Below are 27,941 nucleotides of genomic sequence, written 5' to 3' on the forward strand. Positions count from 1 at the left end.
TGCAAGGTCCCACACATCAAAACCCTACAGATGTTTTGTGTTGCATTTGTTAGAGAGGCGCCGACACAAATTCCAGATTTCCTGTTTTTCTTGAGATCTGACCTTTGACCAGTTTCGTATTTATCCGATTAATCTGACATAAAAATAAGGATGTGTAGTAGGTTGTTTGATAGAGAAATATTTTAAAGGGGAGTTCTTAGTTTTGCTGCATTTAATAAAACTGCTGAACTTTAAGTATTTTATTTGTAGACCACCAATCAGACCTGATCAAGCCCCAAAATGCTTATCTTTGGCCCATTGACTGCTGCTTCTTTATCTAAAGGAACTCAAATTCTACTTCTTCCTTTTAAATATGGATGTTTTTTACTACATCTCTGTGCTCTTAAACAAACATTTTTATCATTGCTACAAACACCTTCTGCTGTGCCTGTGAAAGTGCATCAACAACATAACAGATCAAGGGCAGGATACTATCTGTACAATCAATGCATGCAAATATGGAGCAAATCAAATAGGCCCCTGATGACTCATATCTACTCCCTACAACTCCAAGTAAACAAGTAGAATTAAAGAACAATCTCTTTATTGCAAATGTGCTGCCTACATTGACAGATTGCTAATGATCAGTTCACACTGTTCTAATCACAGAATTAAAGTGGACTAGTCAGCTGCTGGCATGTTAGTTCTATTTGTTTTGGCTCAGTAATTACCTGATAAATCAACGCTAGGACCTTGATGAGAATGGTCATTTGCCCACTTTGCTTGGCTGCATGTAAATCATGTGCTGATTGGAATCTATGAGAAGCAACCATTCTTATTTACAGAAACCAACCTTGACCTGCAGGTCGCGTGTCCTGGCATACATGACTCCACACCTTTTCAGAAGAAACTTTAATCAATATGTAATAACGATGCAGGTTCGTGCCGGGCAGGCCCCCAGTCAGCAGATATTGAGAAACTGTCCCTTCACGCAGATGGAGACTGATCAGGTGAAATGTGAATGTTTTCTCTTGTCTGACAGTGATTATGGATATGAGCGGCGGAACGACGGGAACTGCAGGCCGGCCTTCTGGTTTAATCCTTCCTCTGTGTCCAGAAGCTGCAACCAGGGTCAAAACTACTTCAACAGTACAGGGTAAGGAATGATTCATGACAAATTCATGTTTACACTTATCTGCACAGACTTTATCCACAAATGGAGGTCTTTTCAAGGGTTTTCAGATTGAGTTTTAGAACATATTCAAGATTTCTTATGATATCTGTGGCAGGAAGTGGAAACTTACAAATTGTTTCCAAAATGTGAGTTTACTCAGGGGCTTACATTACTATAAATGGTTGTTTAGTTAGAAATCATCATTATGGAGAACAAATCAAACACATTGTTTGTTCTTCTCTCATTTTGAGCCTCTGATGGTAGATCTTTAGAATATTTAGTTTTTAGAAGTCCTTGTTTACCTCATCCTGTCAATCAACTCTGTGTGTCATCATTTAAATCCCATTCCTCCAAAGTACCCATCAACTGCCAATCAGTATTTCCACTGAAAGAAAATTAGAGAAGACAGACTTTCTACCGTTTAACTGCTGTAAACATTTGAAACTTCAAATAGACACTAATAATGGAGAAACTAGCACAACAAGTATTAATGTTAATTTCACATTCATCGGAGGTTTAATTACAGAAAACTAAAAACATTTTTACCGTTTTGTCTTTTTGCTAAAGGAAGCTTGACTATTTGATTAATACAGATCCATGTTGAACAAGCCACTGGGAATGTGTGATGATCCAACAGACAAGAACTAGTTTTAGACAGTTGTTTGAAGGAATGTTGCGTTGCACATGGCAAAAACAAACAAGCAACAAAAGAATTATTTCATGTCCTATTAAAATAAAAATATAAAAATACATCCAATACTGTACATATTTTTTTATGTGAAATTTGTTGTTGTTTTTTCCCCATTACCATCATAAATAGGGTTAAATGGTAAAAACATGGCGGTTCAGGTAGAGAAATGAAAGAAATAACCAGATGTACCATGAAGTCAGGCTGTCAGTGAAATTGGAAGGTGGACCTGTGATTGGCAGAAACCCGTAGATCTGATGCTTTTGCAGTCAATGAAGGTGCCATACCTTAGCACTAATAAGTCGGGGTAACCACAACACAGTCTGGACATTTTACTGAAGGAAGAAAACTCAAAGTTAGTTGTTTTCTGTTTCAGCAAGGCTCTTAAGTAAGAAGTCATAGGAAGCTCAAAAGCTCTACCTTCTCTTTATCCACCACCAGCTCCTTCATCATAGGAAGGTGTATATTGCCTTAAATAAAAGATTACAACATGTCCTAAGCTGTTTTACTGGAAGCAATTACAAACAAGACAACATCTATAAAAACTTACATGATCAAGAGTGTAGATTGGGAACCAGAAAAGACTGGTGCAACGGTTTAAAAACAATGACAATTTATTATTAACTGATTAGCTTATTGAGGAGAGAAGAAATTCACAAAGAAATGTTTCAATAACTCCTAGAACAGCAGAAAACCTTTCTATTACAAGCCTCTGTGTATTTTTTATTTTCTGAACTAGTGCATGATTGTGAAGATTAATGAAAAGGAAACATGGTTTTCAAGGTTTGTTTGGCTTTTTTTTTTTTACAAACAAAAGGGTTTTGATGTGTGGGGTGCATTTATGTTCTGTACCCTTTATTGCCCTTGATAAAATCCAATGGACTAATGTACCTTCAGAAGTCACCTAATTACTAAACTGGTGTAACATTTTATATGCAGGTCTAATTTTGGTCTAATTTGACCAGAGCAGCTTCTTCTGCAGGTTTAGTATGTTTGCTACACAGCTGGTATTAAACTGCAAAGATAATTCTTATGCCTTTCTGTTTGCTCCACATAGGCCAGAATTGTGGCGTGTATAGCGAGTAATTGTTTCAACTAATGTTTCCACCTGTACTGTGGAACACTGCAGCTCCTCCAGAGTTACCATGGGTCTAGCTGCTTCTTGGATTAATGTTCTCCTTGTCCTGTCTGTCAGTTTAGGTGAACATCCATGTCTTGGTAGATCTGCAGTTGGTCCATCCTCTCTCCATGTTCAGATGATGGGTTGAGCAGAGCTCTGGGACATGTTCAAAGCTTGGGATATTGTTTTAGTACCTAACTCTTCTTTAACTTCTCTACAACCTTCTCCCTGACCTGTAGCTGTGTTCCTTGGTCTTTATGATGCTGTTTGCTCTCTAATGTTCTCTGAAAAAACTCTGAGGCCAGAAAGAGAACAGCTGCAGTTAGACTCAGATTAAATCACACACTGTTAGGTATTATTTAGTCAACTCAGAGGCAAGAACGATACAGTCTATTTTACTTGCAAGGGTAGCTCTGCAGTGCACACTACAAAGTGTTGGCACCCCTCCCTCTTTATTTATACATGCTGGTTCACACACAGTTCAACAAACATTCAGGGTGTGTGCATGTGTGTGTGTGGGGTCAGAAAGGTTAGGGTTCATGTGTCTTGATTTTAAACAGAGAGGGAGTGAGGACTTGGTAATCATAACTCACTCGCCTCCCACATATCCCTTTCTATGGCATGTAGGAGAGAAAAGCACTTAGAGCAGACATGAGTGATAAACAATACAAAAGTTTTCAAACCCTAACAGTCCCCCATTTTCTATCACGAAGAAAGTCATGATTAGATACATATAAAAGAAAACACTCTGTGTGAGCGAAAAACCCACGGACGGAAAGCAGATTATATTGTGGGAAAAATACTCACACGCCCCTCCCCCTAAGGGGCATGGTAGAGTACAACAATAATAAAACAATATAATAAATCAAAGAAAACAAAATGTAATAAAAGTAAAAGAATTAAAACAAGCCTTGTTCATGTCATAATTGTACTTTGTCTCATTTCACTTAAATAGCATCTTCTTTCAATTTTCTGCTATAAAGTCATTTTATGAAGAACAATTATGAGTACATTCAGGCGTCAAAGATATTTTCATTTACAAAATGTCATCATAGGAGTAGTGGTTTTTATTTTGTAGCTCGGTAAAATAAACCTTTTCTGTGTCATCATAGTCATCTGTCTTTGGGTTCAGTGTGGTGTCAACATTTACACACCGTATTTAAAGAGTATGTGGATGTTATCTCAACTTAAAAGAGTTTGTGCTTAATGACCCTAGACCCTCCTCAGGTCAGGGGTAACAAAGTTATCTATGAACAAACCCATCTGCTCTTCCTGAGACATCACCCAAAAGGAATGGGTTTTAATCATTAAACGTCTGATCCTGGTTTTTACAGCTTGCTCCTCTAACACAGATGTTCTGAAGAAAGAGAGGTAACCTAAAGGTCATACACTTTAGAACTCCTTAGAGCACTTAATACAAGAATGTCCATTACAACTCCTTTCTTCTGATTACAAGGTAATCACAAGTAAAAGAAAAATAAATTCTTCAAAACCATCAACCCTCTCAGCTAACAGATAATCCAAAGCCATTCTACTTTGCAAACTCATCGTTCTAAGAGCTTGCTGCTCCTCGGTCAGAACAGTGAACCCTTCCTCTCTAATAATGGGCTGATTGAATCATAAGTTGTGACTGTAGGTAGTAAGTGAGATAGATAACATACTCCAGACCAATTAGCAGGCAAGATACAGATATAATCTATTTCCACACATCCAAACCATGTTCTTAGGACACGAGTAAGAAGAACCCTGGTTAATTTACCTGCCTAGTCATACAATTTACTTCCATGCGGTACGGCTGTAAGATTAAGAGTTAACACAAAGGGATCTGGGACCAAAGATCCTGAAATAGTATAAGCAGCAGTTCTGATAGGACATGACTCAAATTCATGTCTGTTGATTAAAGCACATGAAACAAATATAATAGTTTTGCAACCTTCTGTCTTTCCAAAGAAATAAGGTGTGTTTTCCTCCTCTGCGATACAAATATCAGTACCTATATCTGGATATCCAATTGATTCCTATTACCCCAAAATCTATAAAGAATTCCTGTAGTAGCACATATTAAATTAGTTTCACTAGAAAATCTATTAAAATTTCTGCTTTGCCTTACAATATAATTCCTCACCCAAGGAAAAACAACCTCCACCAGCTGGTTATGTTGCCTATCTGGAAAGAAAGTAGTATCAATAGGAACAGGAACTAAAAATGGTTGATCATTAATAGCACGTGGAATCAAACAACAAACATAGCAACTATCATTTATTATCTTCCTCACGGTTTGATGCATCAGTTGCCACCACACATTATCAGCATGATCATAGTAGTCAGGAAAGTGATGAATCTCTCTTCGAATCAGCTGATGAGTATTATTGGCATATTTACTAAGATTAGCCACACATTGTCTTTGCTGTACCTTTCCCCAAATGAACACAAGAGTAATAAAATACTTGCAATACCAATCATTAGCATCAGAACAGACCATCTTCCATATAGCTGCATCGTGACCTTGTAGTGGAATGTCCTTTCTTCTGGTACTGAAAACAAATTATTAATAAAACTCAAAAATCCTGCTGTCTCTCCTGAGTGACTTCAAGCTGCCCTGTTACCAGTCTGGTACAGGTGGGCGGTTGTAGGAAGCTCCTCTAGAAATATATTTAGAAACAGGAACTCTAACTTGCTGGAAGTTAAGCTTCCATAGTCCAACTAAACAGTGGAAATGAACACATTCAAATTTGTAATAATACCATAATGATAGATATCAAGCAATAAACATGAAAGTTAGATAAAAGCATCCGAGATTTCCTCCTCAGAGTCAGTCTCGCTGTCAAAGTGGGAGAAAAGAATTTGTCTGACCCTTGCTGTCTAGGCAAAGGAGCCTAATAGCCACCAAATGTTAAGAAATTAAGGATAATAAGCATCATGGCGCATGTTTGACTGTCTCTCTGTTGCAGATGTCGCCAGTCCATCATCCAGAGAAAGGTTATGTGCAATGTGTAGAGGTCTTCCCTGTATGTTTCCTATGTGTCTCTCACTGTGATGTGTGTGCAGTGAGGCAAATGACCTTATGATTTCTAACTTTCAGGCAATGCGATGGCCTTAAGTAGATTCTGAAATAACGTTGCACTGCCCAAGGGATTATTGTGCCCTTGTAAGAACAGTGTTCTTCAACCACCTCTTCAATCACTCGCCAGTGATTAGCTTACAGTTCTTTGTCTCGTGGTGGTCCGCTGTCCTCACACCTTTCAGGCCGTGGATGATCCAGTTGGAAGATGACTTGTGTCCTGGAAGCCAGATGAAGCTGGAGGAGCTAGAGCTTTGCTGCAGCTTTCCTGGGTGTCTAGTAGGATCTGATATGGGCCATTCCAGCCCTGGACTTCCTGTGTTTTCTCCTAGATTCTCTGACTAGAATCCAGTCGCCAGGAATAAAGGACTGGAGGGTGGAAGTGGCTGTTTCTGGTAATGCAGCCTTCACCGTCTGTGAAACCTGAGAAAACACAGTGGACAGGTTTTGACAGTAAAACAACATCCTATCTTCACACAAGGATGTGGAAAAAATTGATCTTGGAAATATCCCCATGTTACTTTATTCTGACATTCCCCTCTTCTGGCGCAGGGTCCAACCCATGCGACAATCCAGCAAAAGGTTTGTACAAAAATAGTCCAGTAACCAAAATCACATTACATAGAACCAAAGAAATGAATTCTGACATAACTATGTGTGTCTATGAATTTAACAAAAACAACATAAATAAAATCCAGATGTTTTTAACTGTAACTCAGTTCCATTAACAACTAAACACAAACTTCAGTCGTCATACAGTTCATCAATATTTCACTTAGAAATAAGTCACATATCATCCTGATTTGTTTTGTATGAAGATAAATATTAGACTAATGGAAATCTAATGTAATATTGACGCATACACTCTACAAATTGAATCTAATAAATAATTCCTGTCAAGTATGATTCTTTATCAAAAATATATTCCTTACTTTTGGCATATCTTGAACTGTCAGCTAGCTTAATGGCACCAGGGAAACTTTCAATCTAATAAATCACCAATGATTCTGCTTGCAAAACTAATTCTTCAAACTAGTTTAAACTATTTCATTAACCTTTTAATAGTAAAAACACATAAATCTAAAAGTCATGCTACATCCTTAATTATTATACAAAAACCTGTTTTTAAGGCAACAATCACTACAACCATTTTGATTCTATTGTCTCTTAAACAGTGTTAAAACTCAGGAAGGGAGGTGCTGAGCGTTACCATGACAGCAAAGGCATGAACCAACCTGGTAGGTGGGCGGAGTCAGGCAGAACTAACCTCTGATTGGCAGCCTATGGGCGGACCCACAGTTTCTTCATTCCAACCCATCTTAGTGATCCTTAAACTGCAAAACTGTTAACATGCACCTACCTCAGAAACAAGCTGCTTCTTAACTCTCCTGAAAACTCAAAGTTTTAATCAATCTGGGATTTAGAAACATTATTCTAAACATGGATTATTGTTTCATGCAACATATAAACAAACATTAATTCCAACAAACAAAGACAAAACATCAAAGACAAACAAATGGCCAAATTTGAAGCTTCAAGAATTCAAATAAATTTTTAACAATCTCTTTTCAGAATATGTTTTCTCAGCCAAATCTTTTAATGCTATAATTGATCAATTTTGTTATGACAATCTTCAGGATCCTTTTTTAAAAATGAGTGCACATAGTCCAAAGAGATCTCAAAGTATTTAGAAACACAGCAACAGTTTTCTCTTAAATGAATCCAAATTCACTGATGCTGAAACCTTTTACCAATTCTTTGTACTGTAACTCTATAATAATAACTACAATCCTGAGAGTTATTGTTATAATTCTCTTTTTGTTTGACTCAATTTGATCGCAGCTGCATTCAAGAATTTCTCTGCTCAGGTTAAATGCAAAGAAGTATTTTAAGCCGGCGTTGACATTTTTATGGTATACCCAAACAAAACAAAAACTGCAGTGTTTGACTTAATCAGAAATTAAGATAAGAAACTTGACTCCAAACTGGACTTTTTTCCACATAGTGTTTCAAAAGGAGAACAAACATAATTTTCTTTAATTTGGGCTATTTAAATTTTGAGAGTTGGGGAGAAAATTATTACTAGAACCCCTCTTTAATAATCCAAATGCTGATAAATGTTCCAATATTTTATGATTTAGTAATCTGAAATTGCGTTGTGTACCTTTGTACTCCTATGTATTCTTTTAATCTTTAAACCCTAAAAAAATCAAACAAGGAGACTGGAGTTTGAGCCGACCATCCTCTTACTGTTAAGAGGGCTTTTATTTATTTTGTCTTTTATTTCCCTAAAAGTAAGGATTTTCTTTATTTCGTTATAAAGAATCCTAACCTTGGCACCAAACAAAACTCTTCAACCCCAATCTGTGTCCCCAGAGTAGAAATGTTTAGTATTATTGCATTTCAAAACCACCAAATGACTGGAACGCATCATTGGCTTAGATCTGTTTTAATAGGTAATCGGTAATAGGTTTACCTTTAATTAAGTACTATAATTTTATGGACCCAAAATCTATGGCTCACGGGCTTCAGGAGTCCAGGAACCACAAGTTGAGTACTACTGCATTGAACAATGGTGTTAACTTTCTGCAGAGATTAAAGGATTGGCTAAATATCCCCAGATCTGTTAGTGTATTATTTCTTTTTGGACAATAATCAGATTTAAAATTATTAGTTCACAGCTCCTAATTTACCTCAGATCATATTTGCTTCTAACTCAGTTCATAAGAAGCTTCAGACATCATTATGCTAAAAAACAAAAAACAAAAAATACAGATCTGTTTTAAAATAAAGAAAAAGCATGCTTAAAAAACTTGGTACTGTGGTGGAAAATATCTCTACGGTTCTGAAGGCCTTTTCTATGAAATCTTTTAGGAAACATGAGATTAGTTTAATTTTTGTGTGGTACCACTGTCCAATCAGAATCTTTCTTACCTTCAAAAATAACCCAATTTTTTCATTCTCATTTTAAAGGATTGTTTTACCAAGGAAAATGTGTTTAACAAAACCAATTACTCTCAAAGTTTAAAATGTTTTATCTGGTGATATCTTAGAAAACAACAAGTGTTTTAATATTTCTATGCAGCACAGAACTGATCAGGTTTCCTTTCATTCCCCAAATGGAGAAAAAAGAACCTGCAGAACCAAGCCTTTCATAATTTTTTGTCAGGACCTGATATAAGGTACGGTGTAAATCAACACGCTGCATGAATCAGAAGAGGGAAGGAAAGAAATTCATTTAACCTCTTCCCAGCAGCTGCTGTGAAAAACAATAAATTTGTACTTTCCATAAGCGTCAGTTAGCACTTGTGGACAAAAACTGCACCAAACTGTAAATACTGTGTCAGAAACTGTATGAAGACCATCTGCAGTAAAACTAAGCCTGTTTTAATGAGGTCTCTACCCATTAGATTTATGGGATACAAACTCTGACAACAGAAAATAATACCTGAAGGAGAAACCCATCAGGTTTTACGCATGCAATGGGTTTTAAAAATACTCCTTCATGAGATCTGTCCTGAGAATAACATAGAAACACTTGGTTACTGCTGAGTTTTGGAGATGTTGTAACGTCCTCTGCTTTTAATAACTTTTAATAACTAGAATAATTGACCCTGAATATTCCACGACGAAAGAGAACTTGCTTCTCTGAAAGAATTAACCGGAAAGTATCAAATGAACTAAGTTATCACCTTTTTAAAGATACTTTTCTATCCCTAAAATAATATTTTAACCCGCTATATCTGTCAACGTCAAGCAAGCGTCACATGAGCAGCAGTTAATAAGCGTTCTTCATTGCAGAAAATAGGAAAAGATTTATGCAAATGTGTGTGTGTTTGTACGTTACCCCCATCAGTTTCTTAATCGCTCCAGAGTCAGACTGTCATGGCACACAGTCCTCTATCAGTCCAAAAAAAAACAACCAAGCCCTTCAGGTCTGTTGGTGAGAAATTCAATCATTCTTTGTCCACTTTAACTTCTCCAGGAGGGAGAAAGAAGAAACTTTGCTCCGGCCTGTTTCTCTTCTGCCCGCATAAGATGTGCTTTCAATATAAATCCAGTGTATCGCTCTTCTGGCTCTGCAGCAGCATGGATCGTTGTCCATCTCAGTGGGTCCAGACTTCTTCTGAGTTTCGTTTTGGTGGAAACTCACACTGCGATTTGCAACAAGCAGGCAGACAGGAAGGCAGATCTCTCTCTTTCAGGCTGTGCTGGAGAAGCATCTCTGGCGGAGTAGCCATGGAGAAGGGCAGGTTTCTAAAATCCAGACTCAAAAACGCAGATGTTGAACTCAAATCCCATATATGTGTGTATATGTGTGTGAGAGAGGCAGAAGAAAAGTTTAGTATAGGTTCAGATTTTCCACACAGAAATATTATCAGTCAGTCAGTCAGTTGTCCACCATAACATGCACTATACTCCTTTCTTTTCCGACTGATCGCAATATTTAAGACAAACGAAACTTCCTGCGGGAAAGTTTTAACTCTTTAACACCTTAATTGATGCACTCTGTGCTTTTTAATCTTTTTCTTATGTTTTTTATTTTTCTCATCTCCATCCATCAACTGTTTTACTTGAAACTATTTAAACTATTTAACTTATTTACACTCAAACTTCCACTCTGTGAAAAACCAAACTTATCTTCCCAAGTTAAAGCACATTTAACACAATCATCTCCACCTTTTCCTTTCATTTTTTAGGAGATAATGGTTAATGTGTAATAAAAAAATAAATAATAATAATAATACAGAGCAACTTCTCACCCAGATATATTTGTAGAGTATGAATGTCCCAGATAAAAGGTATTTTTAATATGGGCAAAAGAAAACAGGACCAACAGAATCTGGCTATGATTCTTCCAAAAATGTTTAGTCCTCCAAACACACACAGCAGCACTCACACAGTTAGTATTTTGACATATGTATGTCCCTTCAGCAATATGTATGGTCAACCTAGCTTAGTTTATCAGCTCCCTTATTATTCAACATTTAATTTCATTTCCTTTCGGCGAAATGTTACCAACCAAATTATCCAGTTCACTTTACGGCGGAACCACCTAGTCGTTTCTGATCTCATTGCGGCGAGATCCTACCTAAATTTATCACTATTTCTTTCCGGCGAAATAAAACCTATCCAATGCAGTGTCCTTATCGGCGACACACTACCAACGACTTTTAAGTACTTTTCTTCTCTTATTTATATAGCGCTTACTCTTATCTCATGTACTGTATTTTAAAGCTATCTCACCTCTGAGCTGAATTCTAGGTGACTCTGTCGAACCTCCCAGAGTCACCCGGCGTCGAGCAAGACGATAACCCACCGGCCAGATGCGAATGTCACACACCGGGACTTTCAGCCACCAGGCCTAGTTGCGGCTGTGCGCTTAACTCGACGTCAGGCTGTTCCCGGAGATCCGCCAGTCACTGCAAAGAAAGATAAAATCAGTTTAGTTCTTATAATATCCGGCTCGAAGGACCAAATTAATGTTAGGTATTATTCAATCAACTCAGAGGCAAGGAACGATACAGTCAATTTTACTTGCAAGGGTAGCTCTGCAGTGCAGACTACAAAGTGTTGGCACCCCTCCCTCTTTATTTATACATGCTGGTTCACACACAGTTCAACAAACATTCAGGGTGTGTGCGTGTGTGTGTGTGGGGTCAGAAAGGTTAGGGTTCATGTGTCTTGATTTTAAACAGAGAGGGAGTGAGGACTTGGTAATCATAACTCACTCGCCTCCCACATATCCCTTTCTATGGCATGTAGGAGAGAAAAGCACTTAGAACAGACATGAGTGATAAACAATACAAAAGTTTTCAAACCCTAACACACACCGATGGACTCTGTTTACTGATTCGGAGACTAGTCTGAAGACAATTAGTTGCACTGGTATCAGAGACTACTTTGGGTTAAAATCCCAACAAAATACAGAGGGGAGAACAAGTATTTGATTCTTGTTTGATAAGTGTTTTCCCACTTGTAAAGCATGTAGAAGTCTTCAGTATTTATCATAGGTACTCTTCAACTGTGAATGACGGAATCTAAAACAAAAATCCAGAAAATCACATTGTCCACACATAACGAGTAACGAGGTCAACGTGTTTAAACAGGTGCAGTTAATACCGGTAATGAGTGGTGAACAGGATGGCTTCTTAAAGAAGAACTAACAGGTCTGTGGCAGTGTATCAAATACTTGTTCTCCCCACTGTACATTAAGGCTTGTGGTTGTGACTTGACAAAATCTAAAAATGGCACTTTGCAATGTACTATAAGCCTGGCTTTAGACGAGACCTAGAAACTGTATCTGCATGCCTGTGCTATGATCATTTTAATGCATCGTGCCTTTGTTGTTCCTGGGAAGTGTGTCCTGCGTGCTAGGTTTTGGAGACTCCTCAGGGGACAGACACCTTACGAAGCTTAATCAGAGCAGCAGTGTTTTATACTCTGCTGCACTGATTAAACTTCCTGTGGTGTCGCAGCCTCTGACACAGCTTGTCTTGTTAGTTGTCATCTAGTCCCAAAGGCTGTTAACACAATACAGCCAAACTGTGCTGAGGTCTACTTTTTCCATACACCACAAGTTCATGCAGCAGGAAATTAGTTCAAAAACTACAAAAGACATAAATATAAAGGTCAGAGCTGAAAATCCCAGTATGGAATGACGTGTTTTCCATGTTTGTTTCCTAAGGTACCGTAAAGTGGTGTTGAACAACTGCACTAAGGGAGTTAAAGAGATGTACACGGCCAGGAAGCAGCAGTGCCCCAACAGGTCCCCTAAGGGACTCACCCTGACCACCAAAGACAGCAAACTCACGGCCAACATGGGAAGTAACGTCACCTTCATCGTGCACCTGAATGAGGTGAGAACACAGATACCATGAAGATATCGCTGGACCACTTTCATTTGTAATCTAGAGATTTATAGGAATGATATATTTTTTTCTAAAAGCTGCAATTAGGTCACCGGAGGTAAGGGAACAAATCCCCAAATGACAGATACTGAAGTATCTCCATGGAGATAATTTATCTCTCGTTTTTATGGAACAGGGTTCTCCTTTGAAATGGTCTAAAGATCACACGAGTTCTATTTATTTTTACCTTATGATTGAAAGCTTTAGTTATTTTGATTCTGTCTGTTATAAAATAATGTTTTTCACAAGGTGTTTTATAATATTCAACAAGTTTTTTAATATTTCGGAAGCTTCTAAAAGCATTAAATCACTTAATAGCTGATCTCATTGCTTTTAGGAATATAAAACTAATTTTATATTTTGATATCAGCAGCAGGTTGTACTGTACAGAATACCTAAGATAAGAGAAACAGCTAACTGGAATAGCTTCAGTTCTGCAGATTGGTCCATTTTTCATCAAAACCGGATCTTCAAATTAGCTGGAATATCAACGAAAAAGCTGAAATATGCACCACTTTCCCAGTTAGTAGCAGTAACGTCTATGATGTGAAAGTTTAGTGGAAGAAAAGTTCCTGGCATAGTACAACAGTAAGTGATTGTGGGCGTGTGTGGAGTAGGTTGCTACATCATTATTTTATCTCCATATGTTCAGTCTCCATAGAAACAAACACAAACAAAAACATTTAAATGCATTTTTAGTTTTTCTCACATAAAAACGTGGACAATACATGCAAAGGATGCAGGAAAGCTCTGTTGGCAGCATGAACAGAGCCTTCACCTTTTCTATCAGGTATAGGTAAAGCTCACTGCTTTGTCCCAAATGAATAAAAATCACACACTGACATTGAAAACGATCCGATTTAGATGTGACTTGGTTCACCTGCAGAACAACAATGACTAGGTAAATCAACATGAACATGAACATGAAGTCTTATGGATACATCAGACAGCATTCCAGCTCTAGATGGAGACCACAGGGATCATTTTCTGGGTTTGCATGAGACTGAGTTTTATTGTACAATTTCCTGGGATATTGAATTACAGTTGTCCTTGAAATATCAGTGTGTGCAACTTCACAAATACAAATAACTGTTTAGATGTAATATTGGGTGGGCTGTTATGTTTCATGTGGAATGGATTTAAACTCCGCTTGCCAAAAGTAAATTTGCCATTTGGACAGACCCAGGCCGGAGCTGTTAGTGAGCGACATGCTGAAGCGCAGGGAGATTGCAGCAGACATGGTGTTAATGGAAAAAAGAGAGAGTAAGAAAAAATGCATTGATTGCAATTGATGTTGCTGCGCACTGCCTGTGACCTGGCTGCAAGAAGGCTACAACATTTATCACTTGCTCAGTGATTTAGCCTATTTAAATTCTGGTTTTATTTCCAGAGCAATATGTTTGTTTGTGAGGCTTTGTGAGGTTTGTGACTATACACAGTGACAGGTTTACTGAAGAAAGGACTGTGATAAATTGTATACTACTTTTAATCACCATGTTTATCACCGCTGCAGTAAATACCACAAACTATCGTGATTTTAGTTTAATCAATATCGCCCATCCCCTGTTGATACTTTATTGTTTCTGTTTTATGTGGGTGAGTTCAGTTTGTCCAGGATCTGTAGAACATAATGAAAAGCTTGGACAACTCTGGCAAATACTGAAAAAGAACTAAGCTCCAACTGAACATTTATGGGACATCTGCTGAGCAGAATTTAAGACCCTGCAATAATTAAAACAGATTTTTTAAAATTGCAACAATTAATACTTTTGACTTCCAAACAATTGCAATGATGTGAAAAAGCTTGGGCCCTCCCACAAATGTCTTTCTTAGTTTTTCCCTTTGCACTTAAATAGTTTAGATCATTAAACAGATTTTAGTACAAGTAACCACATATAAATTACAATTTTTAAATGATGGTTTTGTTCATTAAGTAAAACAAGCCATTGAAACCAACATGTCCCTACAAGGAATTAGCTCCCAAATCTTAATAACTGCTTCCTCCATGCTTGGCAACAACAACTGCCATTAAGTGCTGATGATATCTGGCCACATTGCTTCATAGGACATTTGAAAACTTTGCAGAATTGTTTTAATTCAGCTCTCTTTGAGAGTATTCACACATAAACAACCCAATTAAATGGTAAATGGACTGAACTTATATAGTGCTTTTTCAGTGATAGCGACCACTCAAGCACCACATTCACCCAAACACACACACATTCATACACCGATACGCTGATCAGTATGCAACTTCTAAGGTTCTGCTGTAGCTTCTCAGGTGATTTAGGTTGGCCTGTCCAGTTCCTCTTCCTGTCATTAAGAGGTGGAACTTTCTGGTGTTTCTTTGGATCATTGTCCTGCTGCGTAATCCAAGAACAGCTGAGCTTACGGTCACAAACCGATGGGCAGACATACAGTGCTGTGCAAACGTTTCAGGCAGGTGTGAAAAAATGCTGTAAACAAAGAATGCAAAATGGAAGTGTTAATTATTTATTCTCATCAATCAACAAAATGCCGTGAATGAACAAAAGAGAAATCTAAATCAAATCAATATTTAGTGTGACCACCCTTTGCCTTCCAAATAGCATCAATTCTTCTAGGTCCACTTGCACACAGTTTTTGAAGGAACTCGGCTGGTAGGTTGTTCCACACATCTTGGAGAACAAACCACAGATCTTCTGTGGATGGAGGCTTTCTCACATCCTTCTGTCTCTTCATGTAATCCCAGACACACTCCATGATGTTGAGATCAGGGCTCTGTGGGGCCACAATTTGCAGAAAATGTTCCATAGTTCTACTTTTTTCACACTGGATCCGGTTTCTTTTAATACCTTTTTCCCAAAATCATGAAATCGTAATTTGAAAACTGTATTTTGTATTTACTCAGGTCATCTAATGTTAACATTTGTTTGAAGTGTGACAACAAACAGAGGAAATCTGTGAGATGGGAAATACTTCTTCACAGCATTTTTAAATGGGAACAAAATAGTCTAAACTTATTACGTTGTTCTGAAAATACACTGATCATGTTGCACTTTGGAAAAAACTTCGAGCTGAGACTGAGACCAAAGGTACAGCATGGAGTCATACATACATTGTTCTGTTTGTAAAACCCTGAGGCACAAATGCTGGAGCTTGAGAAATGTCTGGTGATTTCTTGGAAAGTTACTGCTCTCTAACACGAGCACAGTCAGTTCCCTGCACATCGCCCACACCATGCAGTAGTTCTGAGCCACAAGCAGAAATAAAAGACCCCACCAGAGACCCTGTTAGTTAGTGAGAGGTGCTGTGTTAAGAGTCAGGCTGGCCTGGCTGCCTGGTCACTGGGTAACCGCTTCCATGCTTCTCACCCACAGACCACTCAGCTGGTCTCCTCTGGGAGCTTCCCGGTTTTGTATTATGGTGTGATGGGTTAAAAAAACTGATGCTTGTTGTCTTTCAGTAACAGTGAGAGAAGGGAGGGAAGGGACCTGTGGAAGGTAGATGGCTCGTCAGAAAGATGGGAAGGTGGGCGGAGGGATCTTTGTCGCCTCAGACTTATTTAAGAAAATTCTCATGATGAATTCAGAATTTAATTTATATTCATGAACCTCCAGTTGGATGTATTTCTTGGGCAAAGAAAATGGCACTAAATATTTTATGAAATAAAGGCTCTTCGGTTCATTTAAAAATAGAATTAGGAAAAAAAACTGAAACATATTTGGTGATTTAATAAAATCTGTGAGTATTCTGCTTTTTGTTTTGTTCAGAAACCTTTTATGCAATACAATATTTACATGCACAGATGGATTCAGATGGATTCAGTTTTTAGAAAGCAGTTGGCAGAGACATAATGGGCTCATGCCTGAATCTCAGCCGACCAACGCTCAGAATGTTCACGCTCATTCTACATCGGCGAGAAAAGGTTTGAGAGGCTCTTTCTTTCTTATTTGCTCTCCGCCTTTTAAATGGGTATGGCTCATCACAGTGTAGAATTAATTCATCTCTGTAATGTGTATGCACCAAGGTTAAATCTGATTTTGAGAAGCAAATTAAACTTTTTTGCATGAAAGTTATGATTTGCTTACAGTGCACAACCAACTCAATACCCCACTGCTAGCTGACAGCAGTCTCTCCCGCCCTGACCCCAACTAACTAAAGTTAAACTAGGTTTAACAGAGGATTGTGTGAAGTCCACCGATATGAAACACAAACAGAAAGGGAGGGCCTGGAAACGCTTGGTTACAAATACACTGATGCAGCTCCCCAGTCATCAAGATCTTCACTTGAACCTTTGTCCCAGACAAAAGTTGTCCATGTCATTAAAAAAAAAGAATTGCCCTAGTTAAAGTAGTGACCTCAGTCTGATTGAAATAATGCGGTGGGACCCTCAATGAGCTGTGCAAAAATGAATGTGTGATAACCTTATGGAACCAGAACAATGCTGGAAAGCAGACTGTGTCAGACTTCCTCCAACACAAGGTGAAAGACTGATGTCTGACAGAAAAGAACAATGGAGAGTTATTGCTGCCACAGGCGTGGTTTCTCACTCACTGCTTCTCCATTTTCTGTTTTATCACTTTGTTTCTTCTTTTTTAAAGAGCTACGTTTGAAAGAAAATGTTCCATAGTTGTTCTTCCACGTTATTAATTTTGTGAGGCGAGCTTTCCCCAGTGGGAAACAATGAGGATTTTTTCCACAGATGAACTCTGTGATTGAACATGACAGCCACACCAGGCAACTGAGGGTTTCCAGCTAAAATATTAACCACTGTGTTCATTTTTAGGATCTGTGAAATCACAGCTTGGGATGACTCACCCTTTCTTATTTTACTTAAAGCAAAATTTGGATTTGTTTAACTTTAATGTTTTTTAAACAGCCAGTTATACCACCAAACCTTTCAGTTGGCAGCTTTTAATGGTGTTTTCAACACATCCAGAGCCTGGTGCCGGAGTGGCACCAGGTGTGGCCATCTGAGTGGGAGTGTCAAAAAGCTGAACGCAGGTGGTGAAAGACTAGACTCCAGGTTCACTACATTCTCTATAAAAAGAGACCATACAGATATAACCTACAACTGAAAATGCAAGGGAATCTTTCTTTTCTGAGATCATCAGAAAAAAACATTAACAATGCTCATGCCTTATTTGCCACGGTCGACAGGTTAACAAACCCTCCTGTAACTGTAGCATCTGAACTCCACTCTACCAGGGCCTGCAATGAATTTGTTAACTTCTTCATTGAAAAAACCCAAAAGATCAGAGAGGCAGTCAGCACATCCACATCAACTCCAGTACCAATGTTGTCTCCAACTAGAACTGATTTTGACAAAATTTCACCAAATAAACTATGAAAACTTAGAAGAAATCGTACAGCAACTAAGCTCTTCTTCCTGCTGTCTCGATGTTTTACCCACAGCTTTCCTTCAGAAAGCTTTGCCTGTAATAACATTTGATTTAACACAAATAATAAACATGTCCCTTTTGTCAGGTGTTTTCCCCCGGGCCCTGAAAACAGTAATTATCAAACCTTTATTGAAAAGAGCAACTTGGACAAGCTGCTACTACAGAACTACAGGCCTATATCAAACCTCCCCTTCATCAGTAAGATTATTGAAAAAGCTGTGTTTCAGCAGTTAAACAACTTACTAACAACGAGCAACCGCTTCGATGTCTTCCAGTCTGGCTTCCTGCTCACCACAGTACAGAGACTGCTCTTGTCAAGGTGTTCAGTGACATCCATATAAATGCAGACTGTGGAGGAACCACAGTGCTGGTATTATTGGACCTTAGTGCAGCATTCAACACTGTTGATCACTCCATTTTATTAGAGCGCCTGGAAAACTGGGTCGGCCTTTTTGGTACAGCACTCAATTGGTTTAAATCCTTCTTGAAGGACAGGGACATTTTTGTGTCAGTAGGTAACTTTAAATCAGAGACCACAAAAATCACATGTGGCGTTCCCCAAGGGTCCATCTTAGGGCCCTCTTATTCAATATCTACATGCTTCCCCTAACTCAGATTTTAATAAACAACAACGTAAGTTATCATAACTATGCAGACAACACACAGCTATATGTTACAATGTCACCAGGTGACTATGAACCCATTCAAGCGCTGGATAAATGCTTAGAAGAAATCAATGCATGGATGGGCTGAATCAAAGCAAAACTGAAGTAATAATCTTTGGACAAAAGGAGGAGCGATTAAAAGTTAGCACACAGCTTCAGTTAATACAGCTAGAAACCACCAGTCAGGCTCGAAACCTGGGTGTAGTGATGGACTCAGACCTGAACCTTCAGAGGAACATAAAGATAGTAACAAGGTCAGCCTTCTATCACCTAAAGAACATCTCCAGGATTAAAGGACTAATGTCTCAGCAGGACCTTGAAAAACTAATTTGTGCGTTCATCTTTAGTAGAATTGATTACTGCAACGGTGTCTTCACAGGTCTGCCTAAAAAGTTGATCAGACAGCTGCAATTGATCCAGAACGCTGCTGCCCGCATCCTCACTAGAACTAAGAAAGTGGAGCAGATCAGCCCGGTTCTAAAGTCCCTACACTGGCTCCCGGTAGCTCAGAGTATAGACTTTAAAATACTTCTGTTAGTCTATAAATCACTGAATGGCTTAGCACCAAAATACATTACAGACTTGTTGTCAGTGTATCAACCACCCAGACCTCTCAGGTCATCTGGCTCAAACCTACTCCGCATACCCAGAACCAGAACCAAACATGGAGAAGCAGCTTTTAGTTCTTATGCTCCATGAATCTGGAATAAACTACCGGACAACTGTAAAAGCACTGAAACCCTAGGTTGCTTTCAATCAAGAATAAAAACTAATTTGTTTAGAGTGGCCTTTGACTGTGCCATCTAAAATTAGGTTTTCAGTCCAACTTTCCTTTCATTTTCTTATTCATCATTCTATTCTCTTTATTTTTGAATTACCTTTATGCCACTCCAATGTACTTTGACTTATGTTTTTATTTTTATTTTTTCCTTCATGTGAAGCACTTTGAATTGTCTTGCTACTGAAATGTTCTATTTAAATAAACTTGCCTTGCCTTCTGCTGTTGGAGCCCATCAGCTTCAAGGTTCCTCAAGTTGAGCTTTCAGGGCTGATGTTCTGCATACCTATGCTGTAACAAGTTGTTATTTGAGCTACAGTTGCCTATTTATTACCTCAAACCAGGTCGGCGAGTCCCCTTTGACCTTAATCAACAAGGTGTTATCATTCACACAACTGATTTTTTACTCTTTTTTTGGACTATTCTCTGTAAAGACAGGAGATGGCTGCGTGTAAAAATCCCAGCCCATCTGTCTGAAATCCTCAGACCAACTGGTACCATCAAATTAAGTCACTTAAATTCCCTTTCTTTCCCATTCTGATCCTCACTTTGAATTTCTGCAAGTTGTACTGTTTAGATGCCCAATGCATTAAGGTGCTTCCATGTGACTGGTTGATTTGGTCTTTGTATTAACAAGCAGTTGAACAGGTGTACCTAATAAAGTTGCCTGTCAGCTTCATTCCATACTGATGAGCTGTATTCTGGATGACCGTTGGCCATAGCTGCTGGCAGGGTGAGGAGCCATGTGGGAATTCCAAGTTCCTGCAACGTGATCTGGCACTAAGGAATCCTTCAAGAAACTCCTGGATCCAGATGGGGCTCCACATCACCTCCAAAATCTAATCATCTGTTCCTTGTCCAAATAAACAACTTTTGAACATGTCTGAACATTTCATCCTAATCTGTTTAGAACGTTTTGAGATGTTTTTCAAATAGACAAGCCACTGCTGAAAAACCTCCTTGGCGGAGGTCAGTTAAACCTACATTTATTCATACCGCTGTCAGATTTACACCTAAAATTATTTCCATTCAACCAAGTTGTTTCTGATAGTAAATGAGACAGGCGTGTCACTAAAGATAATAAAGCTGTGCAAGAGGAGTATCTGTTTTTTTTTTTTTTTTTTACTGTGTCCTGTCCGGCAGAGTTTTGCTCATAATTGTTGTCTGAGTGCCAAGAAATTGCCCAACAGATTTACTTTCACAGGCGGAGCATCACAGCTAATGCTTTAAAGCTCTGCTTGATATTTATAAAAGAAACTTTATTATAAACTTATTTGGGAATATTTCAATTGTTACGGACACGGAGACAGAAATAAAAAGGAAAATGGAAGCTTGAAAAAGAGAGAGATGGGGCAAATGGGAAAAAGGGGAGAAAAGAAGGAAAGAGTGGAGGAGAGAAAGAAGGATGAAGAGAATAAAAGATTACACCCTGCTTGCTTATACACCTGCAGCTGTTTTTTTTTTTTTTTTAACAAAATAGCACATGGTATTTATGAATGTAAAATGTACTTAGTGAGAGGTGCAGCCCAACATAAAACATCTGTGTATCTGTCAATACCTGAAGATTAACACCTGTGAGTGTGCGTGTGGACGCGCTTTGTATACAAGGTTTCTCCACAAAAATATGAAATAGGGAGTTTGAGGACCCACCGACCGAGGAGTATCTGTTTTGAAAAAAACACAAAAAAGAAAAAATTTATTTATATTTTATCAAAAACGGCATGTCAAATATGACTTATTCCCAGTGGCTGACTTCCACATTCTTTCTTCATCACAGGGCCAGATGACACTTGTTGGTGCATTTAAAAGTTTAATGTAAACCTATATCTGCCAGGGATTTGAATAATATTGGGTTTAACTGTATTACTGACAGAAAGTAATTTTTCCTGCTCTATATTTTATTTATTGAAGTATTATTTTGTCAGTTTGCCCCTGTGCACCCATTCATCATTGCTTTGTTTACCACTTGTGTTAGGTTAGTTTTATGGATTTTGGTCAGCATTCTATTGTTATAGCTCTGTTAATAAGCTCTAAGTTAAGAAATGTTTGGGTTTCGGTCAAAAATCACCATTGCATACCCAGCAGGGTTCTTTATAATCTACTGCTTGAAGATTGCTGGGCACAGATTCATTTCTGATTTTAGCACAGCCTTTGCAATCTGTTGGTCTGCCTTAGTTTTTGTGATATCTGTATGGATTTAGGAACAACAACATGAACTTATGCAAATCATTAAATGATGAAAAATAAGGATAATCCTAAAACAATCCAGTTGCATACATTTGTGTTTTTTGGCCAACAGCTGGCTTATTTTTCAGTGCCAGGATTGACCTTTGCTGCAGAAATTCATGTTATCAGGTCTGCCTGCAGCAGATATAACCAGAACATTTGTTCTTTTGTTGTCACACATCCCACTGACAGTAGGTGAAGGTCTAACACCTTAACAAATGCTTGCGTCGTGTTTCCAAATCCCTGTTAGCCTCCACAGTAGCACTGTCACTGGGAACAGGCAGAAATGCTCCAGCCTCAAGGCTGCACGCTGCGATGTGTTTGGATCTGCTCAGCCCTCGGAGAGACGTGGACACAAAGAGTGACATTTTAGGGAGATGGGTCAGCATCACTTTCATGCAGATGAGTGAATCCCAGGGTGGCTCATATAGACTGTAAACACGGGATGCCCCGCAGATGCTGAGCAGAGCTAAATGATATCGGTACCACTAAGAAGGAGTATTGTTTGAGTGCCAACTCATTACGGTTCTTAACAATACCCCGAGTGTCAAATCCCCGGAAGCTTAGCTGCTTCCTGTTCTGTCCATCCACTTATTAAAAGTATTATTGCAGACAGAGGGACAGTACATATTCCCATTCACTCTGATGCAAATAAAAAAGACACTCAGGTATGGATGGAAAGAGGCAAAGAGGAGGAACAACAAGAACAAAGTCTTGTTTTGGTTTTGTGTTAAATGTTCTTTGGTGGAGCTGGGCTTTCAATCCAGCACTGCAAGTGAGGAGCCCAAGTAACTTTATGGAGGTATTGTGACAGTGGAAGTCTGAGGTTGAGTCGAATGCCTTATTTGCTGTTGAAGCTGGAGCCTACGACACTCTGTGTGCTGTACCTCGGATAGCAGCAAATGTGATTCCCAGAGGAAACTGTGCATGCAGCTGAAGACTTGTGCACCCTGCGAAGGCAAACACAAAAGCCTGTGTTCACACACAACCCAACTTCTCAACAAACCAGCTCCACAGAAAGCTAATAGAAAATGGAAACATAAATCAGTGGTTTGCAAATATAAACAAGTGATACTATGGAGAGAGGACAGAGACATGTTCAAATCTGTTTTTGGCTGAAAAGTATGAGTTGAAACAACTTTTATTCATTCGTTGGATGCCGGATACTCGAACAGCAAATCATTACTTAACTTTGTTGTATGTGATTGTGTGATCGTATTACATTTTTGGATCCAGTTTATCTGCTTCCCAGCTAAGAGACATTAGTGTGCTGTCTCTCCTTCCAGCTCCGCTGGGGAACTGTGTAGAAGATGTCTATTTGTTGGAAATCGGGGTTTTTATTCAAACAGTGACGTCACGGGAAGTCTGCTGTCCTTCTGTTTCTGCCTGTGCTGGAATTAGGTTACTGTGGATATTCAGAAAATATCACACTGGCCTTTAAATGTTGTAATCCATGGCTGGACCCAACACCCCTAAAGGTGGATCAGGGCCAAAAGTTTGACAACATAAAATAAACGTATTTATTGGTGGGGAAATATACCTATAAGGGAAATACATTCATTTATTGTTTGGTTCAGGATCACACTCAGTGTTTATCTTTCATTTTGTAGTGTTAAATCTGTTTCTTTCCATAATGGATGGCATTTTAAACATGTTGATTTTCATCCACTACAGTTTGTGGTCATAGCTGCTGCTGGTTAAAGCATTCAAGTAATTCTAATAAAAGCATTAGGACTACACAAATAGCCTTGACAACCAGTGACCTATCTGTATCCAATTAGAGAGGTATCTGCATACTGTAACAGCTGTATTCTTCACTGTTATAACTAAAGAAGTTATGCTCAGTTTTTTCTTTTAATTTAATGTCAACATTTCTAATAAAGCTGCTACATACACCCTGTTTCATCATCTCTTCTGTCTAAAGCTGCCTGCAGGCCAAATCGCTGTACTTTTAAAATGCTTTCCTCTAACTGCTCAGTTAAGAGTTTAGTACAGTTCTTTTCCTTCTTGGTTATATTTTACTCTTCTATTTACTGGTATTTCTCATAATGATGGACAGAACAAATTTGTTTCTGTGTGGAGACTCCCCGAAGCTGACGAGACTGGTCTTTCTGCACTTTCTATATGATAGTTTATAAGTTTTATAATTTTGTCCAAAATATAATGCATTAGTGGTTGAATTCTGCTGAAAATACTCAGTGAAACAAAACTTCAACAAATAATCAACTATAATACAAAGACGGAGGAACAGGGACTTTTTTAAAGGCTAGATTTCTAAAGCATTTTCAAGCATGCTTGTTGTTACATTCATCTGGTGTTGACTCATTGTGTCTTTATGTTTTGCATTATGTTGTGTTATACCAGGCAGGTAGCCAACCAGCTGAAATTAAGTCATTCATATAGTGAGACTTTTAAATCTGTAATTTACTGTACACACAGAGGTGTATATAGGTTTCAGAAAGTTCCTTTCAAAATAAAACAGAGCTCTGTTTTGCTGTGTTTCAGGGAGACTCTTTGAGGACCAACATCCAGCTGGATTTCGGCGATGGGACAGCAGTCTCCTTTTCCAACCTGAGCTGGACCGAGGAGGGGATCAAACATGTTTACAAGTCAGCCGGAATATTTCGAGTTACAGCACTGGCAGAGAACACGCTTGGTTCAGACACCACTGCATTGTACCTTCATGTTACATGTGAGTGTTGAGAAAAATCCAACATTGCAGACCTCCTGTGATATCACATATGGTGCTTTACAAAAGCATTCTTTTCCCCATGAATGTTTCTCATGATACAACCACAAACCTCAGTGGATTTTATAAAAATGTTATGTTAAAGACCAGGGCAAAGTAGTTGCGTGATTACAAGGTGGAGAGAAAATCATGCAAAATCTGAAAAGTGTGGCATGCATGTGCATTCAGCCCTCCCTTAGCAAATAGCTTGTAAACCTTTCTGACAGCATGGTGCTGCCACCGTATTTTAAACAATGCATTGTGCATGTAGGTTTGATTTTGGTCTCATCTGACCAGAGCACAGTCTTCTGTATGTTGCTGAGTTCCCTACTTAGCTTGTGAACTGAAAATGATTTTTTGTAGGTTTGTTTTGTGAAGAAAATATACTGTGACAGTTGAGTGCCTTTGGATTCAGCCCCCCTTTACTTAAGTAACCCGTGAAATAAAATCATATCACTGCCTTCAGAGGCCCCTGATGAGTAAACAGTGCCCTTCTCTATGTGTGTTAATCTTTGTATACATGCAGTTGTTTTGTGAGGGCCTCAGAGGTTTGTTTGAGAACATCAGTGAACAAACAACCTCAAGAAGACCAAGGAACCCAACAGACAACTCGGCGAGAAGGTTGTGGAGACGTTTTAAAGCAGAGTTAGATTCTAAAAAAATATTCCAAGCTTTGAACATCTCACAGAACTATGTTCAGTCCATCATCTGGACATTTTAAGAGGGTAGATCAGCTGTAAACCTACCAAGACATGGATGTCCACCTAAACTGACAGATTGAACAAGGAGAGCATTAATCAGAGAAGCAGCCAAGAGACCCACATTAACTCTGGAAGAGCTGGAGAGATGCATAGCTCATGTAGAATTACAATAAGAATACAAGTGCATGCCACACATTTCAGATTTAAAAAAGAAAGAAAACCATGTTTGAGTTTACTTCATCGGGTTTATCCCATAGATTTATCTGCAATTCACTGCATATAGTGGCAATGGACAAAAATGTGAGAAAGCTAAAAGGTTAAGTATCCAAGGCAGATTGTCATTGAGCCAAAACTTTGTCATAGCATGTTTATTTGAATGCGTCTCTCAGAGCAGTCCATTTTTTCTGTGAAGTGTCATGATAACATCTGAGCCACATTTAGGAGCATTGCATCGAATGCAGGATCATGAACACATGGGAATGATAGGGAACGAGGACCTGGACAGACCAAAACCAGGAGATATCATTTTCAAAGCTCTTCAGGGTCCATTTCGTTCGTTCGTTCGTCGTCTTCCGCTTATCCAGGACCGGATCGCGGGGGCAGCAGACTCAGCAGAGACGCCCAGACGTCCCTCTCTCCAGACACCTCCTCCAGCTCCTCCGGGGGGAGCCCAAGGTGTTCCCAGGCCAGCCGAGAGACATAGTCCCTCCAGCGTGTCCTGGGCCGTCCCCTGGGCCTCCTCCCGGTGGGACGTGCCTGGAACACCTCCCGAGGAAGGCGTCCAGGAGGCATCCGGTATAGATGCCCGAGCCACCTCAACTGGCTCCTCTCAATGTGGAGGAGCAGCGGCTCTACTCCGAGCTCCTCCCGGATGGCCGAGCTCCTCACCCTATCTCTAAGGGAGTGCCCGGCCACCCTACGGAGGAAGCTCATTTCAGCCGCTTGTATCCGTGATCTCGTTCTTTCGGTCATGACCCAAAGTTCATGGCCATAGGTGAGGGTAGGAACGTAGACCGACCAGTAAATTCAGAGCTTTGCTTTTCGGCTCAGCTCTCTCTTCACCACAATGGACCGGCACAGCGCCCCCATTACTGTGGCAGCTGCACCGATCCGTCTGTCGATCTCCCGCTCCATTCTTCCCTCACTCGTGAACAAGACCCCGAGATACTTAAACTCCTCCACTTGAGGCAGGAACTCCCCTCCAACCTGAAGAGGACAAGCCACCCTTTTCCGGTCGAGTACCATGGCCTCGGACTTGGAGGAGCTGATCCTCATCCCAGCCGCTTCACACTCGGCTGCGAATCGCCACAGCGCATGCTGTAGGTCTTGGCTAGAGGGGGCCAGCAGGACCATGTCATCCGCAAAAAGAAGAGACGAAATCCACTGGTCCCCAAACCAGACCCCTTCCGGCCCTTGGCTGCGTCTAGAAATCCTGTCCATAAAAGTTATGAACAGGACCGGCGACAAAGGGCAGCCCTGCCGGAGTCCAACATGCACTGGGAACAGGTCCGACTTAGTGCCGGCAATGCGGACCAAACTCCTGCTCCGCTCGTACAGGGACCGGATGGCCCCTAATAAAGGGCCCCCGATTCCATACTCCTGGAGCGCCCCCCACAGGGCATCATGAGGGACACAGTCGAATGCCTTCTCCAGGTCCACAAAACACATGTGAACCGGTTGGGCAAACTCCCATGAACCCTCGAGCACCCTGTAGAGGGTATAGAGCTGGTCCAGTGTTCCACGGCTGGGACGAAAACCACACTGTTCCTCCTGAAGCCGAGGTTCGACTATCGGTCGGACTCTCCTCTCCAATACCCTGGCGTAGGCCTTACCAAGGAGGCTGAGGAGTGTGATCCCCCTGTAGTTGGAACACACCCTCCGGTCCCCCTTCTTATAAAGGGGGACCACCACCCCAGTCTGCCAGTCCAGAGGCACTGTCCCCTACCGCCACGCAATGTTGAAGAGGCGTGTCAACCATGACAGCCCTACAACATCCAGAGACTTGAGGTACTCAGGGCGGATCTCATCCACCCCCGAATTCTTGCCACCGCGGAGCTTTTTAACCACCTCGGTGACTTCAGCCTGGGTGATGAAAGAGTCCAACCCCGAGTCCCCAGCCTCTGTTTCCACCACGGAATGCGTGATGGCAGGATTGAGGAGATCCTCGAAGTACTCCTTCCACCGCCCGATAATGTCCTCAGTCGAGGTCAGCAGTCTCCCGCCCCCACTATAAACAGTGTTGGCAAAGCACTGCTTCCCCCTCCTGAGGCGCCGGACGGTTTGCCAGAATCTCTTCGAGGCCAACCGGTAGTCCTTCTCCGTGGCCTCACCGAACTCTTCCCAGGCCCGAGTTTTTGCCTCTGCCACAGCCCGCGCCGCAGCACGCTTGGCCTCACGGTACCCGTCAGCCGCCTCAGGAGTCCCACAAGCCAACCACAGCTGATAGGACTCCTTCTTCAGCTTAACAGCATCCCTTACTGCCGGTGTCCACCACCGGGTTCTGGGATTGCCGCCACGACAGGCACC

General features: G+C 40.0%; 1 protein-coding gene across 1 annotated transcript in view; it reads left to right on the forward strand.

Moving 5' to 3' along the window:
- The window catches only part of sorcs3 (sortilin related VPS10 domain containing receptor 3), a 396,336-nt gene that overhangs the window by 320,039 nt on the left and 48,356 nt on the right, over positions 1-27,941 (forward strand). The window contains exons 17-19 of the mRNA XM_047365601.1: positions 1,022-1,135; positions 12,711-12,882; positions 24,492-24,678. Coding sequence (XP_047221557.1) covers positions 1,022-1,135; positions 12,711-12,882; positions 24,492-24,678 — 473 coding nt within the window. The remainder of the gene's footprint in view (positions 1-1,021; positions 1,136-12,710; positions 12,883-24,491; positions 24,679-27,941) is intronic.

Source organism: Girardinichthys multiradiatus, chromosome 5 (genome assembly GCF_021462225.1).
Source record: "Girardinichthys multiradiatus isolate DD_20200921_A chromosome 5, DD_fGirMul_XY1, whole genome shotgun sequence".
NCBI lineage: Eukaryota > Metazoa > Chordata > Actinopteri > Cyprinodontiformes > Goodeidae > Girardinichthys > Girardinichthys multiradiatus.